Source organism: Squalius cephalus (genome assembly GCF_949319135.1).
Source record: "Squalius cephalus genome assembly, chromosome: 15".
Classification (NCBI taxonomy): domain Eukaryota; kingdom Metazoa; phylum Chordata; class Actinopteri; order Cypriniformes; family Leuciscidae; genus Squalius; species Squalius cephalus.
Window position 1 is genome coordinate 27304411 of NC_137136.1, and position 20949 is coordinate 27325359.

The window sequence follows — 20949 nt, forward strand, 5'->3', positions numbered from 1 at the left end:
AGTGTATATCCCTCATCATTGTACAAACTAAACACTAAAGCCACTAAAGCAGTGGTCTTATCCACGAAACTAGGCTATACTTTATAAAAAATAAGCCTATGCACTTCACCTCTATTCATTAATGGTGAATGTTTTCTATCAACAATCACCTTTTCTGAAAGCCTTTTACCCCTTTCAATATGATTCCACTTCAACTGTAAGTATATTGATTTCATTCAGTACCTGAATTCAAATAAAACAAATCATTTTAAACTCCATTAATGAATTTTATAACTCCACAAAGCACTGGAAGAAATGTACATTATTTATTTATAGTTTATTTGGTAGGGTAAGATACAGTGAACATAGATTATCTTCTCGAAGCAATCCCATGTCAGTATCATGTTTATAGCCAAGGCTAATTCACAACTCCGCACATTCACGTTTATCTGGGCTTTTTTTCTGGGCTTTTCTTTATAATCATTTTAGGGTGTAACATAATATTTACTCAGGTATGTTGAACCTAAGCATATGCATTAATCATTAACCAAAGTTGTGAAACCATTCAGTTATTTTTGTACGTGGCCAAACAGAAGAAGAAAAATCATATGGTGCAAGGAAAATACAAAATGAGAGGCATATTTTAAATACCTTCATTTTAAATAGATATTTAAATACCTCCTTTTTTAAAGTCATTCACAGTAAATGAAACAGCCTGCCCTCAGTCCCAGGGATTTGGCTGAACTGTGGAGGTGAGAAAGGACAAGAACAAAATGGGAGTGGCCACACACCTGTCAGACCTGTTCCTGATACATGACTCCAGCATAATTCTCCTATGGATTAGTCTTTTGTTCAACCTGTGCTTGTCGAGCTGAATGAGGATGGCGGAAACACCGAACCCAGCCACTACCTCCTTCCCAGCACCGACTATTTCTCTACCCCTCGGAGTGGAAATACTGAGGACGTATTCCGGGGCCTTGATTTGTTTGGAAATTGTAAGTGTTGTTGTTTGTAGCTATTTCAAGACTTACTGGGTTAAACTTCTGTAACTCACAAAGGTGTGTCCCTTGTAGTATTATGGCAATACACACCTTGATAACTAAAACATGGCCAAAAAATGGTCATAATAATATGGCTGTTATGATTATTTATATTTGATAGTCTGAGAGAGAATACAGTAATACTACATTAATTATGTCTGTACACACCAATTATGCTACACAATCTTTGAGGCCTCTGAATTCAGAAATTTCTTCTTCTTTTTTTTCAAACACTAGGTGTTTGGAGGATTGGTGTGGATATTAGTAGCATCGACGAATGTGTCCGTGCCATTGTTGCAGGGATGGGTGATGTTTGTATCAGTAACCATGTTCATCTGTTCATCTGTATACCTCGCCCTGTTTCTGCTGGGCCTGGCTGACAAGATTAACACTGACTGGAATTTCATGGTGAGTGTGTATTTCTTTACAAATGCACAGTGCTCAGACTAGCTCTAACACATACATGGAGTTGACACTTTAGTGTAGATTATTGTACACAAATTTCCAGGACTTCCAAGTAGAGTTTGGGGTTAAGCACCTGCCTCAAGGTCACTGGATTGGTAGAGCAGGAAATAGTGCTTGCAAGATTTGTCATTTTTCAGGTTATTTTAAATGCAAGAAATTCACTTTTAATAAAACTACATCTTTATTTGTGTAATATAAAGGTCTCTTTAAAAACATATCAGACATTTTTGTTATTACATAGTTATTACACTACATTAAAATAATGATTTGATCTCTGATTTCTGGTGTCACCACAACTAACAAATTTGCCCCAACTATCTTTTTATTTTATTTTAAATGTTGCAGTAACAAGAAATACCTGTGAAGAAAACATCAAATTAGACCCCCTTTGCCAGTGTCCACACATTGTAATGTTTTTTTCTTTGTTGTGCTCAAAAATCAACACACATTATGTTTAATTTCATTAAATGTGAGAAAGATAAATGGCAAGAAAATAAAAATCACAATTCAAACATGTACAATGTCAATGTACAAGAACAATGTCAGTTAAATTTTGAAAAAGTGAAAAAGTGGGGGATTTTCAAACTCTAATCTTACATTTAGCGTTTTAAGATGGCCCCCAGAAACAAGGATGAGGAGGAAGAAGAAAAAGAAGAAATAAAAGAAGTTTAAATATAGTCCTGCTTTGCAAGCTGTAGAATAGGCATTTGGCTCAGATAAATCTAATAGCAAGACTTAGGTGTCAAAGAATAAGCATTGTGCCAGTTTTCAATAGTGGCCATGGCCTCAACTCCAGTGCTGAGTAATGTCTACTCTATAACCATGATTAATGTTCATGGTCTTATGTAACATTTAGTTCACTGAAGGCGAGTTGAATGTGCAGTTTATTAAATGAAACAAACCAAACTAACAAAAATAAACCATGACATAAACATTAGCAAACTTGTCTAAAACTTGGCATTAACAAACTTGACAAACTCACAGACAGAGGGATTACAAAAAACAAAGCTAGACAAGAAACAAAGTAACATGAGAGCCATAAATACACATGGATTTATCACATAACACCTGAGAGTAATCAGCCAATGACCAAACAGAAAAGAGAACATGACTAGAATAAACTAATAGGTGTGTTCGACTTCATGCGGCGCTGCGCAGACCGTTCAGCGAGATTTGCTGTTTGCAGTCGGGGGGGATTGAAAATTTGCTGTTATAAAACCGTGAATTTGTGAGTATTAGCAGAATTGGTGTCATAATAAACACAAAACACACGTCATTATTGTCATTGGTGAACGCCCTGGAGAAACACCCACACAAAACAGTCCAGGAGGGTGGTGGATTGGAGGAGGTCCAGGGGGAGGGATGGAGGGCCAGGCCCGTGAAGAGGAAGACGGCATGGACCATGGCTTGGATCATGGAGAACGGGCAGACCAGGGATGTGGAGCAAAGGCTGGCCTGGATCATGGAGCAATAGCATGCATGAAACATCCAGCAGATGACTACACTATGCAGGATCTGGTGGCCACCAGAGTGGAGCAGGTGGTTGTGATTTTCACCAAAGCAGCACAGATTACCTTGTGGACTCAGGGGGCCATGGTGGAACAAAGGCCAGGGCAGTTCTCCTGAAAGTCTGTGAAAGGACTTTGTGGTCATGACATGGGACATAGACAGTCCTTGTACAGCCCAGATAGATGACTCAGAAAGAGCTGTAGCCGTCGCCACCGCCTCGGAAGGAGTGAGCCCCACATAGTAGGGAGGTTAAGCCCAAAAAATAGGCCTTTGACTTCAAGTCATGATGCAAAGGTCGTCTTTGGTATGGAAGTACCTTAGGGTCATACAAATAAATTTATCCTAAGACACAAGTGAGATCACACTTTGTATCAGAAATAAACAGTTTTTTTTAAAAATGGCCGCCAATGCGCCGAAAATACTCTAGAGCCCATATCTTTGCTTCTGTTATTACTATAATGACAAATTTGGTGTCAAAGTGTACATTTTTGGGGTCAAGGAATCCAATAAAATTGGTTTCAAGTTTAAAAAAACAAAAATTTTCCCCATACCATGACAATTGGGGGTAAATATGCACATTTCACATAAAAATTGTGTCATCAGAGTGACTTTACTTATCTTTTCCTTCAAAAACTTAAATTTTGTATTTAAGCAGTGCAGCTACTTCTGTACATTACATTTGTCCTAAGTAGCATGAGATTTCGACCAGTCAGGAGTAGCCTATAGCAAATCAGTTCCTGCAACCACACATCCCATCTGCACCAGGAGCTGTGACAGCTGTTGAAGGTCAGAGGTGACAGGTTAACACTTTGAGGTTCGTATGACTTCCTCATTAAATAGAAAAATGCTTTTAATGTTAGATAACTAGTAACTAGCTAGCTAGTAACTAGTTAGCTTCATTATAACTAGGTCGCTAGTAACTAGTTAGCTTCATCATAACTAGCTAGTGACTAGTTAGCGTCATTTTTATTGAAGCAAGCACATAGCCTACATGTTGCTAGCTAGTTAGTTAGCTTCATTATTTGATATTTTTTTACTTTTGCGAATGCTTGTTAATGCTCATATTATCTCTCTTATGATGTTAAAGCAATTTCATTTCTTTTTTCAGATTAGCCATAATGGAATGCCGTGACTGGAGTTTATGCTTCCTATGTCAGTCCGCCCTAAAGATTGAAAAAACATTAGATCCCTCTTAAACCGAGGACCGTGACGTCGCACGGTATGGCGCAGCCGGGGCCCCACCCTGGAGCCAGGCCCGGGGTTGGGGCTCGTATGCGAACGCCTGGTGGCCGGGCCTCCCCCCACGGGGTCCGGCCGGGCTCAACCCGAAGGAGCGACGTGGGGCCGCCTTCCCGTGGGCTCACCACCTGCAGGAGGGACCGTAAGAGGTCAGTGCTGAGAGGATCGGGCGGCAGTCGAAGGTGGGGGCCTCGACAACCCGATCTCTGGACATGGAAGCTAGCTCTAGGGACGTGGAACGTCACCTCGCTGGCGGGGAAGGAGCCTGAGATTGTGCGTGAGGTTCCGACTAGAGATAGTCGGGATCACCTCTACGCACGGCTTGGGCTCTGGAACCGCACTCCTCGAGAGAGGATGGACTCTTCACCACTCTGGAGTTGCCCATGGTGAGAGGTGGCGGGCTGGTGTGGGTTTGCTTATAGCCCCCCAGCTCAGCCGCCATGTGTTGGAGTTCACCCCGGTGAACGAAAGGGTCGTTTCCCTGCGCCTTCGGGTCGGGGATAGGTCTCTCACTGTCGTGTGTGCCTACGGGCCAAACGGCAGTGCAGAGTACCCGGCCTTCTTGGGGTCTCTGGGAGGGGTGCTGGAAAGTGCTCCAACTGGGGACTCCGTCGTTCTACTGGGGGACTTCAATGCCCACGTGGGCAGTGGCAGTGACACCTGGAGGGGCGTGATTGGGAGGAACGGCCCCCCTGATCTGAACCCGAGCGGTGTTCAGTTTGGACTTCTGTGCTAGTTACAGCTTGTCCATAACAAACACCATGTTCAAGCATAAGGGTGTCCATCAGTGCACGTGGCACCAGGACACCCTAGGCCGGAGGTCGATGATCGACTTTGTGGTCGTTTCATCTGACCTGCGGCCGTATGTCTTGGACACTCGGGTAAAGAGAGGGGTGGAGCTGTCAACTGATCACCACCTGGTGGTGAGTTGGATCCGATGGCGGGGGAGGAAGCTGGACAGACTCGGCAGACCCAAGCGTACTGTGAGGGTCTGCTGGGAACGTTTGACAGAGTCTCCTGTCAGAGAGCTCTTCAACTCCCACCCCCGGTGGAGCTTCGACCGGATCCCGAGGGAGGCTGGAGATATTGAGTCCGAGTGGACCATGTTCTCCACCTCCATTGTCGAAGCGGCCGCTCGGAGCTGTGGCCGTAAGGTCTCCGGTGCCTGTCGAGGCGGCAATCCCCGAACCCGGTGGTGGACACCGGAAGTAAGGGATGCCGTCAAGCTGAAGAAGGAGTCCTATCGGGCCTGGTTGGCTTGCGGGACTCCCAGTGCATGTTGGACTCCGGCAGGGCTGCCCTTTGTCGCCGGTTCTGTTCATAATTTTTATGGACAGAATTTCTAGGCGCAGCCAGGGGCCGGAGGGTGTCAGGTTTGGTGACAACACGATTTCGTCTCTGCTCTTTGCAGATGATGTTGTCGTGTTGGCCTCATCAAACCAGGACCTTCAGCATGCACTGGGACGGTTTGCAGCCGAGTGTGAAGCGGCTGGGATGAGAATCAACACCTCCAAATCCGAGGCCGGAAAAGGGTGGCTTGCCCACTTCAGGTTGGTGGAGAGTTCCTGCCTCAAGTGGAGGAGTTTAAGTATCTTGGGGTTTTGTTCACGAGTGAGGGAAGGATGGAACGGGAGATTGACAGACGGATCGGTGCAGCTTTTGCAGTAATTTGCGGTCAGTTCTGGATGCCTCCTGGACGCCTTCCCGGGAAGACCTAGGACAGACTATGGAGACACTATGTCTCCCGGCTGGCCTGGGAACGCCTCGGTGTCCCCCCGGAAGAGCTGGAGGAAGTGTCTAGGGAGAGGGAAGTCTGGGCATCTCTGCTTAGACTGCTGCCCCCGCGACCCGGCCCCGGATAAGCGGAAGAAGATGGATGGATGGATAGATCCCTCTTCATCATTAAAACTGAGAAACAATCCTGAAAGATTGCAATCATGTTACAAAGAAGCTTTAGATAACATCCAGGAGCTGAAGGCATTAGGGGATCTGCCTGAGTTTATAGTGGACATTAGTGGTGGTAGTCAGGATGTAGTTCAGCTGATGATTCAAAATCCTATGGTGTGGCACAAAAGCTGCAGAAATGCGATTGATAAACAAAAAGTTGAGAGAGCAAGAAAAAGAAAAAAGCATGAAGAGTCTGTGAGTCCAGTAAAAACATGGCGCATGAGTGACAAGTCCACCACACTCGCTTTACCCAGACCCTCAATATCATCATGTGAACCATTTGATAAACTGTGTCTCTTCTGTGGTGAAGTGGGCAAAAAAAAGGAACTGAGGAGGGCTGCCACCCTTGGCTTGGATAGAAAAGTGAAAGAATGTGCTCAGGTGGTGGGTGACAGGCATCTATTGGCTGAACTAGCTGCTGGTGACATGGTTGCTATTAATGCTGTTTATCATTGTGCATGCCTGACTAGGCTCTATAGAAAAGCAGAAACTGTTGGATGTGACTCAACTGAAAGTAATGCAACTCAGGTCATCAGAGCACATGTTCTCAATGAGTTGCTCGAATACATCGAGGACTATCGTTGCTCAGGGGAATCACTGGCAATGTCTGACTTGACAGCCCTCTGTGACGAGCGCATTGCTGATCTTGGATTTCCAAACATCAAATGCAACACCACACGCCTTCGGAAGGATATTGAACGCCTGATTCCTGACATCAGATCAGTACAAATAAATCGTGTCTGGTCCGTTGTATTTGATGATGACCTGAGCAAAGCTGTTGCTAACATGAAAAACAACACTTCTACCGATGTCTCCATCATCTTCAAAGCAGCCAAAATCCTCCGGCAAGAGTATCTCCCCATGAAGCATGCTTTTACAGGTGCCTTCTCAACTTCCTGTGAAGCTGATTCTATCCCTCCCATGCTGAGATCGTTCTTACACATGCTTCTTGATGGATCAGGTATTGATCAGCCACCTCCTGGACCTGAGAAGTTCCAGGCTGCAACATCCATTGGGCAGCAAATAATTTTCAACTCTGTAAGATGCAGATCCAAGAAACATGGCAGTGTTCCTCGTCACATAAGAGAGAGGGAAACACCAGCTTCGCTATATCTGGCAATGAAACTACACCAGCAAAGTGGTAGTAGATATCTGGTGGAGGCCATGCATAAAAGAGGAATGTGTGTCATATGACTACTTGAAAACATTTAGCATAGATATAGCGAATTCAGTGATCAGTCACTAGGAGCAGATTGGTGTCGTGGTCCCACCTCAGGCAGTCCACTGAATAAAACGGCCGATTTTGTCAAATAGGGTGTCAAATTTCGTTCAACCTACCCTCCATTAGATGGCAGACATGTCATACTTCATCCCCGACTCAAAAAAACGTCATGCTTCTATACAAAATCTTCGAGCTAGAGTGCATTGAATCAGTGCGAACAAAAGCGGAGCTAGTGTGCGAGTGAGCCATTTTATCAGAGCAATATTGTCAACGTCAGCGAGTATTTGCATTAGATTATTATTATTATTATTATTATTATTATCTAATGGCATCAATAAAGCTTACCCGCAATGAAGTGTTGGGTCTTCTATTCGTGGACCCTGATTCTGAAGGGGAATATCTGCCTGATTCTGAAAGTGAAAGTATAGCCCTACACCAAGCACAAACGGTGAATCCTTTGCCCAATTTAGATGGTCCTTTACCCAATGTCAGTGGTGGGAACAATGTTTCTCGGGGTCGGAGTGTTCATCGCGAAGTTAGCAGGCGTGTTAGTGTTGTGGGGAACGAGGCGGGATATTTTTACCGTGTGTGCCTCTCCACAATCGCGGCGACAGTATTGTGGTGGAGACTTTGTTTGTCTAATGCCACTGGGTATGTTAGACGAGGTCAAAGTATTCATAGGAGAGTTAGGGGGCAACATGGAGGCAGGGTGGGGAGTCGCAATGACAATGACAGTAGTCCGAGCTGTGCACACTCGGCGTGCGCGCGAGGCAGATTTGGCCGCGCTGCTCGCAGCAGGAGCAGAGACGGTGTGACACGGGGCAGAGGGGCTATTATGCATAGTCTATCACAAGCTGATGGGAATGCCGGCTTTTGAGTACTTGGCCAATGAGGATGATTTACTATATGTAGTAAATAGAAAATCTCTACAGCAAAAGGCCAACCGCTACTTGCATTCGGTTTGTTTCTACCATTTATTAGTAATGATTTACACAGTTTGTTTACTACTTACTATTTACCTGAGCATTCAGTATTGTGCAATATAGCATACAGAAGGTGAGGGACATTTTGGGGGGAAAGAAGTGCTGCATTTGATCATTTTATCATTTAAACGTGACTTTTCATGAAAATTCTATAATCCAAGATGGCCGCCACCATAATGACGTCATAATATGCAAATTAGATGGGAAAATGTAATCCCTACATAAACTTTGGGTCATCCTTAATATTTCTCTAATTTACAGAAAGTCTCTATCTTTTATCACTTTTAAGATATAGCCTTTTGAAATTAAGATGTCAAAATCGAGCATTTTAGGAAAAAACCTCTGGCGCCGAAACACTGTGTGTTTGGCATGTGTTTTTTAATAAAAAATTGCATACTTCACCTCCAATTGTCATGGTAAGGACAACATTATTGTTTTTTAGTCTTGGAACCTATTTTATTGGACTCCTTGACCCCAAAAATGTACACGTTGATACCAAATTTGTCATTATAGCTATAACAGAAGCAAAGATATGGGCCTCTCAAGTATGGTCGGCGGCCATTTTTAAAAAATGTGCGTATATAAGATACAAAATGTGATCTCACGTGTGTCTTAGGATAAATTTATTTCTATGGCCCTAAGGTACTTCCATACCAAAGGGGACCTTTGCATCATGACTTGAAGTCAAAAGTCACTTAACCTCCCTACTAACACACACACACAGCATAGCGGTGGTCATTACAGGAAGTACTGTGGACAGAGGTATGATCTCAGGAACTACCGGACCTAGACTTGGAACCACTGGACTTGATTGCTGCTCGACCTGACCTCAACCGTGGATCCATTACACTAGTGGTCAGTCTCGTCCATCCCGAGCCTGGTCCATTAGCTAAGAAGGTTCGTGGTGAACCAAGCTCCACGGCTGTTGAAGCTTGGGACGTATAGCACCCCACCCTGCCAATCAACTTTTTGTCCCTCTCCCCTCAGGCAGGAGGCTGTGCAGCATCAGAACCAGAACAACCAGGTTAAAGAATAGCTTCTTATCAGTGGGGGCCAGTGAATCTTTCCACCAGGAAGCCTTAATTACAATAGTAGTACATTTATCTCTCCACACGTGTCCTGCAATGTCCCTCAAAATTACATTTACTACAGATGTGATGATGAACAGAGCAATAACCAGGTGGTTGCCCTACCTGAGAGAACTCAAACAATGACCCAATGATCAAGCATAACTAGGGCTGCACGATTAATCGCAATTTCCATGTAATCGCACTTAAACCGATTTGGCTGACGGGCTAGGATGCAAGGCATCAGTTGTCGGGGCCTAGAGAGGACAAGCCGCGATGCTGAAGCCGCCGCCCCTCGTGCCTCAAACCGAAGAGAGAGAGAAGGATGTGTGACCGCCAGACACCGCCCCCTTTCCTGGACCCATCCCATCTCTTATGTTTATTCAGCTACAGCAATGATGCCCGATAGGGACTTCCTGGAATGATGCACGTTATTGTACTTCTGCGGCGGGGCAAATTTGGCGTGGCTGCTTGAGAGCGCCCTCTGGCGTTCAGATGGAGCAGCATTTACTACTGACCAGCCGCACTGCACTGACAAGCTGCGCGTAAAATAATCACAGCCTTTGCCAAATCGTGTGCGGTTTCTTTGCGGTTAATTTGCAGCCCTAAACAGAACAGAGAAACAAATGACTTGAATAAACCAATAACAACATAAATAATACATAGGAACAAGGAACATATTGTTATGACAATTACAAAGTAAAAGGCATGAAAACCTAAGTGATTCAAGGTCCAAAACCAAATGTGACAATTTACATAAACCATAGTAATAATAGAGGTTAGAGGATAATAATAGTTAATAAATAGAGGTTAATAATAGTGCAGTGATGTATATTATGAAAAAGCTATTATAAGTTATTATAACTAAGTAATTATTAATCTGACAGGATTCTCTGAAATACAGTCTTTTGATCTGGTGATCTGTACACATCATAAGCATTATAAATTGTCTTCCATTCACAGGATATGTTCTACCATTTCATCGCTTTGCTGTTTTATTTTGGTGCATTCTTGCTGGAGGCTACAGTCTCATCTGCGGGTACATATGTAAACAGCACCTCCTGTATACGCAGACCCCATGGCAATATAATGACATTTCTGGACTATCGGGAATATAGCATTAATGTTGCTGCTGCGGTGAGTTGTTAACACTACCTTTATTTTCCCTTGCTATTTCATTACCCCTTTAGCGTAATTTTTTGATGAGCAGGTTGCACCATTGCTTTCAGTTACCATATGCATCAGATCAAGACGCATTCAATTCTTTGTTTGTATTTGTAAAAGTAGATTTTTTTTTATATATATATATTTATTTTATTTAGATATTTCAAAATTATCCAACCCCTACCCTAAACCTTAACAATTTCTCAACAATATAAAACACATAACAGGCAAATAAAAGTACATTAATTTGTATTGTCAAGTATTTTGTTACAACGTGGATGCAGCAGAGATGAAACAGGATTTAAGTGCTGCAGCTTTATTCAAAAACAAACTCAAAACTTCACAAAACAGGAACATGAACAGAACAACCACGAACATGCAACGTAGAACTGACAAAGAACTGCTAGAAACACAGGGCTTAATTAGACAGCAACTGAGGAGCAATTTACAAGACACCTGAACTGAAACTAAAATCAAATCAGTTACCATGGAAACAAACAGGCAGGGGGCGGAGACTGAACTAGAAAGAACTGAACTAATTAACAGATTAACCAAACACTGAGAAGAACAGAAATCAAAACAAACTGACAACGTGACATATAGCAAAAACTGACCAAAAACAAGATAAAAGTAAACAACTGATGTTGCATTCCAAGTCTTCTGAAGTCATACGATATACACCCGAACCTTAGCATGACGCAATCAATCACGAGACAGACGAAAGTTGATCCCATTTTACAGTCAAAGCTGATGTAACATTTTTTCTTGCAGCAATTTTTGAATGTGTGCTCAGGATGAGGATCTATTTCGACCTCAGACCGTCACCACGGTCTTACCTTGAATGACGCCATTCCTCCGCCTATCCTCGAGACCTAATATCAACAATGTCAGATGACTGACCTTAGGGGTTGGCTATATAACATCCAGGTGAACCAACCACTTCCTCTTGCCTTTCTCGCCTCGTCTGAGACCGACGCGGTAGAGCGCATTGTTTTGATTACAGGAGAGATTTGTTTCAATCCGTCTCGTTTTCGTGCAGGTGCTTCACGTCCCTGCAGGATTGCAGTGTTTTTTTCTCCTCATTTAAATATATATTTAAATCGTTGGAACGCACGTCGGTGAGTATTTTTTTATTTTTTCTATTTGTTTACAGGTATTTATTGATTGTTCTCAGGTCAGCTGTTCGCAGCAGACGAGAGTTTTTCCATTTACTGCGTGTGCGCATGTAGAATGATGGATAATTTTCTAATATGATTTTCAAGTGGTTCTGTTCGCAGACTTATTTTGAAAGATGAATATGAAGAGTGATTCGTCACAATCTTTATATTAATTGTATCTGGTTAATTGTATTTAACTAATACCAGGCAGATTTATTTTTATTTTTTTGAGGAATTACAGATTAAGGAAGTGTTTGATTTGATTAATGATCTGTGATTCGTCACAATCTATTTGTTTACGGCATTATTGTTTTTGTTTTTTTTAACTAAATGCTGAGTTATTTGGGAATCTTGCAGTTCAACTTCAAAGAATTAGTTAAAATACTGTGATTCATTACAGTTAATCTTTTGTTAATTTTCCTTTTTCATAGACCATTATTATATGAGTGATCTGACCTCTGGCTTGTTGTCATGAGTCACTCAAAATGTCGTTTTTGCCAAACTAGTATACACCCAAGAGATGGGCATCGCGAATGCCCCTCTTGTTTGGGTATGCAACATGTATTAGACGATATCGAAAATCCCTGTGCAGCTGCAATAGAGCTATCTTTGCAGGAAAGAGTGCAAAGAGCAAAATTTCTAACTGGTGGTAATAAAGAAATTATTCCCAGTAGTTCCTCTCATAAACGCAAGAAGCCTGATGATTCCATCAGGTCTTCAGGTTCTGACATGCCTCCGGATAAATGGGAGAGGGCCACGGTAGTTCAAGAGCCCAAGGATGACACTCAGTTGCAAATCTTGGCAGCATTACGTGACTTAGCTGGTAAGCTTGAAACACGTAATTCTTCAGTAAGCACACAGCCATCTGCACTCCGGGCTGCACCCTCTCCTGGAGATGAGTTAACATCATGCCAGGAAGAGAGGGATGATTATACGGATGCCGTGTCACTGCATGCAAATAACTCCCTTTATGGTAGTGAGGAGAATGCAGACGAAAACGAGGAAGATGAATCCAGGTCTGAGGTTTCAGAAGGAAGCCTGCATTCTGACGTTCTTTCACGCATTTTAAGTGCAGCAAGGATCCTGGTTCTTGATGCTCAGGGAGAAGCTACAGCTCCAGCCCCCACACAAGGTGTATGGGCGAGTATTTCCCCTGCACAGCCTACTGTGTCAATTCCTGTATCTGAGGATTATTCCCAGATGCTGAGGAAAGCCTGGAATAATCCAAAAGCTGCACCCCAGTTTAATGCAGGTTGTAGACGGTTTGTTAAGTTGGATTACCCCCCTGAGAGTGGTATGGGGAACATGCCATCAGTGGAGCGAGAAATCGCAGCTTTAACCGCTTTGGGACCTGATAAGGTTACTGACAATCCTCGTTGTCCCGGTAAGGAGTGCCAAAAGACAGACCGGATAATGAGCCAAGCATATAACGCAGCTACTCGGGCAGCCCGTTCAGGAAATGCTTTAGCAATAGTTTTGGCTGCTTTAAGAAAAGTCGTTAATAAAGAAGAGCGTGATGTGATGAATTTGATTGACACAGCACTCATCACACACTCACAGCTTACCAGGGACATAGGGGCATCTATGTCTTCGGCAATTTTAGCTAGAAGACAAATCTGGTTGGCTCAGACATCTTTACCTGACGCTATTAGGAAGGATCTGACTAATATGCCAGTGGTTCCAGGTCGGATATTTCACACTGATTCACAGGCTTTACTGGATACTGCTGATCAGGCAAGACGCAGAAGGGAGTCAGTTCAGCAAACATTTGGTGGCCCTACCAAATATGGCCATAGGGCTGCTCATTCTTTTCAGCCCCCACACTTTCCTCGTTCAGAAACTTGGGGGTATGGCAGAGGACGATCTAGGGGTTACCAGTTCCCTGATCGAGGAAACAGACCTTTTTACCAGGCTCCCCAAACCGACCAGGCTCATAATCCAGTCAGGGGAGGACCACTTAAGAGGCGTACTTCCAGGGGTTTCAAACCCCGGGGAGGCCAGGCATAGCAGTCTCGGAGTCGCCGGAGAATGCTCCCAACTGTGCCTGGACAGTTGGGAGAAGGTAACATCAGATCCTTGGGTTCTAGACACCATCAAGACAGGATACAGGATACAGTTCCGGCGGCGCCCTCCTACTTTTTCAGGGGTTCATATGACCATAGTCAGAGACCCAGTCCAGGCACAAATTTTGGCCAACGAGATCACAGTCTTACTTAAAAAAAAAAGCGATTGTACAGATAAGCACCAGCAAACAGCTCACTGGGTTCTATTCAAAGTATTTCCTAGTGCCAAAGAAGGACGGGGGACTTCGACCCATTCTGGACTTACGAAAGCTGAACAAATTCATAAAAGTGTTGCCCTTCAAAATGCTGACTACAACACAAATTCTGGAATCCATAGAACTGGGAGAATGGTTCACTTCCATAGATTTAAAGGATGCCTATTTCCACATACCCATCTGTCAGGATCACTGCCCGTTTCTTCGCTTTGCCTTCCAAGATCGGGTTTATCAGTTCAGGGTCCTTCCATTTGGCCTGTCTCTGTCTCCAAGGGTCTGCACCAGGGTGGTTTCAGCAGCCCTTCGTCCTCTTCAGTGTGCAGGTCTGAAAATTCTATCATACCTGGATGACTGGCTAATTTGTGCTCCTTCTCGCAATTAAGTCATCAAGGACACAGAAATGGTGCTTCAACATGTACAGTCTCTCGGGTTCAAAGTGAACTGGGAAAAGAGCAATCTAAGTCCCAGACAGCAGACCGTGTTTGTGGGAATTTCGCTAGATTCCCAACTGATGACTGCAACTTTATCACCCCAGAGAGTGGTACAGTTGGTCAATCTTACTCAGTCATTCCGTCTGAACAAGAGAATGAAATTAATTCAATTTCAGCGATTGTTGGGCATGATTGCAGCAGCAGTAACTGTGGTCCCACTCGGCCTTCTCAGAGCCCGTCCACTACAGCGTTGGTTGAACAACTTTCACTTACATCCCAAATTTCACAGACATGTAAAGATAAAGGTTACACGAAGGTGTATCCAAATGTTACACCCTTGGAAGACATTACCATCACAAGGGGTTCCTCTAGGCAACATCCCAGCGAGGCAGTCTGTGATAACGACAGATGCCTCTCTAACAGGATGGGGAGCAGTTTGGGAAGGCAGGTCCATCAGGGGACACTGGAAATTCCCCTGGACCACAGAGCACATCAACGTGCTGGAACTCAGGGCAGTCCATCTCTCCCTGAGGGCTTTTCTCCCGTTGTTGCAGAACAAACATGTTTTGGTGAGAACGGACAACATGTCTGCAGTGAACCACATCAATCACCAGGGTGGCACCAGATCAGTGCGGTGTCTCCAGGTGACAAAGGAACTACTTTCTTGGGCATTTCCGAAGCTCTCATCACTCAGAGCAGTATACATACCGGGAGTAGCAAACAGAGCATTAGACCTACTGTCTCGAACTGGGCCTCTCCCAGGAGAGTGGCGTCTCCATCCCGAAGTGGTGAGATTAATATGGAGGCATTTCGGTATGGCAAAGGTCGATTTGTTTGCGACCACAGAGACAACTCATTGCGATCTATAGTATTCTCTGAACAGCCAGGGAGGCCCCTTGGGGATCGATGCACTATCTCAAGAATGGCCGGAAGAATTGTTGTACGCTTTTCCTCCTCTACCTTTGATCCACCTTGTGCTCAACAGGGTAGCTTTGGGCCGTCACAAGGTTTTACTTGTGGCCCCGAGATGGCCAAAGAAACATTGGTTTCCAACCCTTGTACGTTTGGTCCAAGGTTACCCTTGGCAGTTACCGAGGAGAGCAGATCTCCTCTCTCAAGCGGAGGGCCAAATCTGGCACCCAAGTCCAGAGACACTTCAACTATGGGTATGGCCCTTGCTCAGTCCCTCTCTGAAGACTTGGATGAAGCTGTATTAAGGACAATAAATAGTTCTAAGGCACCATCTACGTGGAGTAACTACTCTAGCAAGTGGCGAATATTCTCAGCATGGTGTCAAGACCGACAACTAGATCCGGCCAAGTGTGACACCAGTTTGGTTCTTAGTTTTCTTCAAACATTGATGGATTCTGAGAAATCAGTTAATACCATAAAAGTCTACATTGCAGCCATCTCACACTTCCATGTGTTAGTGGATGGTGCAAATATTGGCAAACACCCTTTGGTGTCTCAATTTATCAAGGGTGCAAAACGTTTGCGACCAGGGAGAATTATGAGATCACCTGCTTGGGACCTTTCTATTGTCTTACACTCACTAGCCAAAGCACCTTTTGAACCTTTGGAGCAAGCAGATCTCAAGTTCTTGACATGGAAAACAGTATTCCTACTGGCGATATGTTCAGCTAAGAGAGTTGGTGAGTTGCACTCTTTATCAGTCAGTGAAGACTGCTTGAGATGGAAGGCAGAAAAAATTGGGTTTTTTCTCTGGCCAAACCCATCATTCCTACCCAAGGTCCTTAAACCTAGCACAATAAATCAGGTAATTGAGCTTGATGCTTTCCATCCAGATCCCCTTTGTTCAGGTGAAGAGCTGGATCATTTTTCTCTATGTCCTATTAGAGCATTGCACACATATATTGAGCATACTCATCAATTACGACAGTCACACACACAACTATTTGTATGTTTTGACAAGAAGTGTGCAGGCAAACCTGTGTCTAAGCAACGATTATCTCATTGGATAGTGGATACAATTTCACAAGCTTATGTCAACCAAAATCTACCTATCCCTGGTGATCTGGTTGCTCACTCTACCAGGAGCATGGCAACTTCCTGGGCAGCACTGAAGGGGGTAGCGCTCTCAGACATCTGTGCTGCAGCCTCTTGGAGCAGCCCATGCACGTTTACGAGATTTTATAGGATTAATGTTGCAAATCCAAATTCTTTGGGGTCTGCTGTTTTATCTGTCGCTAAGTAAACAGGGGAGGGAAAATATACTAGTCCCTCGTGACCCTGGTGGTATAAGTCATCCAAGGTAAGACCGTGGTGACGGTCTGAGTGAGGTCGAAATAGATTGTAAGTTATGACTATAACTATGGATCTATGAGACCGAACGATGACCGTCACCATCCCTTGTCACTCGGGACGAGCTGGGCGTTCCAGGCAAGAGGAAGTGGTTGGTTCACCTGGATGTTATATAGCCAACCCCTAAGGTCAGTCACCCGACATTGTTGATATTAGGTCTCGAGGATAGGCGGAGGAATGGCGTCATTCAAGGTAAGACCGTGGTGACGGTCATCGTTCGGTCTCATAGATCCATAGTTATAGTCATAACTTACGATCTTTACGGCAGATGGTAGTGATCGCTTTGGTACTGTTCCCAACACAAACCTATGTAGAGAGAATGGTGTCGTCTTAGCAGCCCCTAATTTAATAACAAATGATCGTTGCAACGGAAGCGAATCAATCATAACTAACTTTAGCTGGAAAATAACTTTATTAAAGAACTGCTATAAAGCCCAAACAATCTCTGTCACCCTAAATTATACGTTTGTCTCTGTAAAGCTGCTTTGAAACAATCTACATTGTTAAAAGTGCTATATAAATGAGGATGACTTGACTTGACTTGACAAACCAATTGTTTGGTACTTGTACTTTTTGAAATATATTGTGACAGCACTTGAATCTGAATCATTTCTACAGTTTGGGGATTATATGTTCCCATGAAACAATACTGCATAATTTACATAAAATGTTTTCTCCCTTTGACAAGACAAAAAAAATTAAAATTAAAATAAAAAATAGAATTTTAAAAATGTTTTAATGACCTGTTTATTCCAAAATCCACCAGACCTGTTATATACTGTTTTATTTTATATAATATATAAATGGGTAGGTTTGGGTAAGGGGTTGTGCTATGTGCTCAAAAATATCTAAATTGTTTAATGGAAAATTGGAAATACAATTATTATGGCTGTTTAAATTGAAAGTCATACCTCAACACATACGTCATAATGGCAAAATTATAACCCAATATATAATTTCAACATGACTATAAAATTCCCATGCACATTGTGTCTGTGTGTTATGCAAAGGTTTATAATGTGAAATCAACAATGTAAGCCTGCATGTCAAAAAATTACATTAAATTAAAGGGGTACACAGTGCTTTAAAAAGTGATAAGCCAGTTTGTAATCTTATGTTTAGTTCTACTCGCTGTCCAGTATTGTCTTTGTTTTTGCAAAACTGTCATGTTTTGCTATGGGCAATGGTTTTGGATATTCTTCTTTGTTTTGCCTTTTTTTTTAGATTAAAGGGAGAGTTTACCCGAAAATGAAAATTCTGTCATCATTTACTCACCTTCAAGTTGTTCCTCTATGTTTTTCTTTCCTCTGCTAAACCCAGAAGAAGATATTTTGAAGAATATGGGTAACCAAACAGTTGACAGTAGCTATTGACTTCCATAGTATGTAAAAAACAACAACAACAACAACAACAACACAAAACTATCATTGGCTACTGTCAACTGTTTGGTTGCTCATATTCTTTGGGTGAACTATCCCTTTTATAATAAAATGGCTGATATTAAGATCCACCTCTCCCTGCTCCATATTCCTTTGCCTGCTCGAGGAGTTGCTGTTTTGGACTGGTAAGGATGCTTATGCAGAGTAATGATTTGGACACACCACTGAGTCACAATGTTTACAACTTTCAAGGGCTACTTACCAGTGGCTACTTATACCTGCTCAAAAAACAAACAAACAAACAAACAAAAAAAATTAAGGGAACACTTAAAGGGATACTTCACCTCTGGGAAGATGAATGTGTATTTAAAATTGGTCATTTAAGTAGAAGAAATGTGAAGAAATTTTTTAATTTGGAGCTTTCTAGACTGAGAAAAGCCAGAAAATGTATTTTTGGCTTATGTGGATGAAAGACAACAACTCCCAGAATGCACTTGCTTCGCTGCCTTAGGAGGCCACGCCTACCGGTAAGGGAGCGCAGTTGAAAACAAACAACAAGGCTAGCCTACGTGATGAGTTTGCCAGGGATTTAGAGATCGCCCAAAATGTCCGGGATTCGGCTTTTGCGTTCTACAGTCGCCATTCATTCATCATGTTTACTGTGGCGAGCAGGACGAGGCTGACGGCAGCGGGAGAACGGCGCGAGGCCGGTGGCGTCATTACTGAGACGCGCCGGATCTCGCATCTCTCATGGAGGAGCGGGAATTTTCTAAGCAATGTTAAAACGCACATCAAACGATCACTTGTTTAGCGTTTATGTAAACACTACATTCAGATTCACCAATTGGAATGAATTCAGTTAGATTGAAACAAAAGGTGTGCATGTAAACAATGAATGGCGACTGCAGAACGCAAAAGCTGAATCCCGTACATTTTGAACGATCTCGCCCGCCGGACAAGTCCGGGAAAAGGAGGATGGTAACCCCTACTTACTCAGCTTTCTCCTACTATTCAGCTTTCTCCACAGAACAAGAGCCTGCTAGCTAAATAGCTTCCAAAGAAAGACGGCTGACACTGTGTACAATCTGTGAGTGAGATCCAACCCTATGGGCGGGTTGAAAACATGCGGAACTACGCCATCTACTGGCTGTAGTCTTTAGGCTCTGGCCAGAAAATCCTCAGATGACGCAAAATGACGATTTTTGCGTCATCGGAGGATTTTTTCCAGACAAAAAATACATAAATCTCTTGTCTCAGGGGGATATGATGGTGGAAAGCATGGTAATTCGAAAATACTACAGATTTTCTACTAATACAAAGCTTAATGCTAAATCCTGAAGTATCCGTTTAAATCACACATTGGATCTGAATGAATGAAATATTAAATTTGAAAATCTTTATTTATCATTCTATAATTTGTTAAGAACTGTGACAACAGTCATTGGAAACCAAAATCATCAACTCACTGGATTCAGATTCATACCAAAAATCAATGTTAAAAACTGAACTTACAGGCTGATCCAACTTGCATGAAATTAATCACAGCAACTCATGATGTAAGTCAATAGTGTGTATGGCCCCCACGTGCATGCCTGTATACACTCACAACAGCATCTGGGCATGCTCCTGATGAGATGACGGGTGGTGTTCTGGGGATCTCCTCCCAGACCTGGATCAGGGCATCTGTGAGCTCCTGGACACTCTGGTGCGCTACTTGGCAGCTTCGGATGCTCCGATACATAATGTCCCAGAGGTTCTCAATTGGATTTAGGTCTGGGGAACGTGAGGGCCAGTCAGTGGCATCAATGTCTTTTGTCAATGCCTTTTGTCATTCGTCACTTAGTTAAGCTCTACTTTGTTCAAACTCAAACAGGAAGAGTATCAAATGTTATTTTGGCACAGTGTTCAATAAGGAATATATAATTATATGCAACCTTCACCATTCACATTCTAAAGCAGAAACAAAATCGTAATATTTATGGTGAGCCATGTTTGCATTTGCTTTCAAGCGATTAAAATTCTAAACACTTACAGTATGTAAATAATTCTGTTATTTCTCTCTCCACAGATATTTGCCTTTATAGTGACTTTGTGTTATGGCTGCAGTATGTTCATGGGCTTCAGGAGATGGAGAAAATAGCACACAAAAAGTGGAGCATATGTGACCCATTCATAACACGGAGTCTTCAAATGTCAACTGTACTATTATGGACATTACACAAGGTGATAATGGTACCACTGGTTTACCACAATGTTTCCAAGTTCTTTATTCACATTAAAGTAAAGAGTCATTTTAAAAGCTGTAAAATATTTACATTTTTTGGTGATTTGGCCAAAAAGATATACAATCATATTTAAATTTTACTTGTTTTAACATGTTATCCTTAAACTTCACTGGTGCTCAGAGAGGTACAATATTTCACCAGTCAGTGCTAGATTTTGATTTTACCTTATTGGTAATATTTCTAGATATATTATCGGTCCCAAAAACAAATTGTAAATCCTTTTTCACCTGTATTACCCTAGTGAAAAATAAATATACTGAAATGTTTTTGAAATGCATTTATTTTATGCTAAGTATACAACAAATACATTTACATATTTATGTACTTAATATAAATACCCTACAATTGTACTTTTGGTATACTAAATGGGTATACTTAAAGTCTTCTAAATCAGAAACAAATAATTTTGTACTTAATGCACTTTAGTTATCCAGAAAGAGTGCTGAGGACCAACTGAAGATATACTTAAGTATATTTGATTG

At 42.7% G+C, this 20949-nt stretch overlaps 1 protein-coding gene across 1 annotated transcript; it reads left to right on the forward strand.

Moving 5' to 3' along the window:
- Positions 1 to 562: 562 nt before the first annotated feature.
- On the forward strand, positions 563 to 20733 carry mal2 (mal, T cell differentiation protein 2). The gene is made up of 4 exons (XM_079895319.1): positions 563 to 974; positions 1257 to 1427; positions 10415 to 10588; positions 20251 to 20733. Exons 1-4 carry the CDS (start codon positions 855 to 857, stop codon positions 20320 to 20322), a joined length of 537 nt encoding a protein of 178 aa, XP_079751445.1. The 5' UTR covers positions 563 to 854; the 3' UTR covers positions 20323 to 20733.
- The last annotated feature ends 216 nt before the right edge of the window (positions 20734 to 20949 follow it).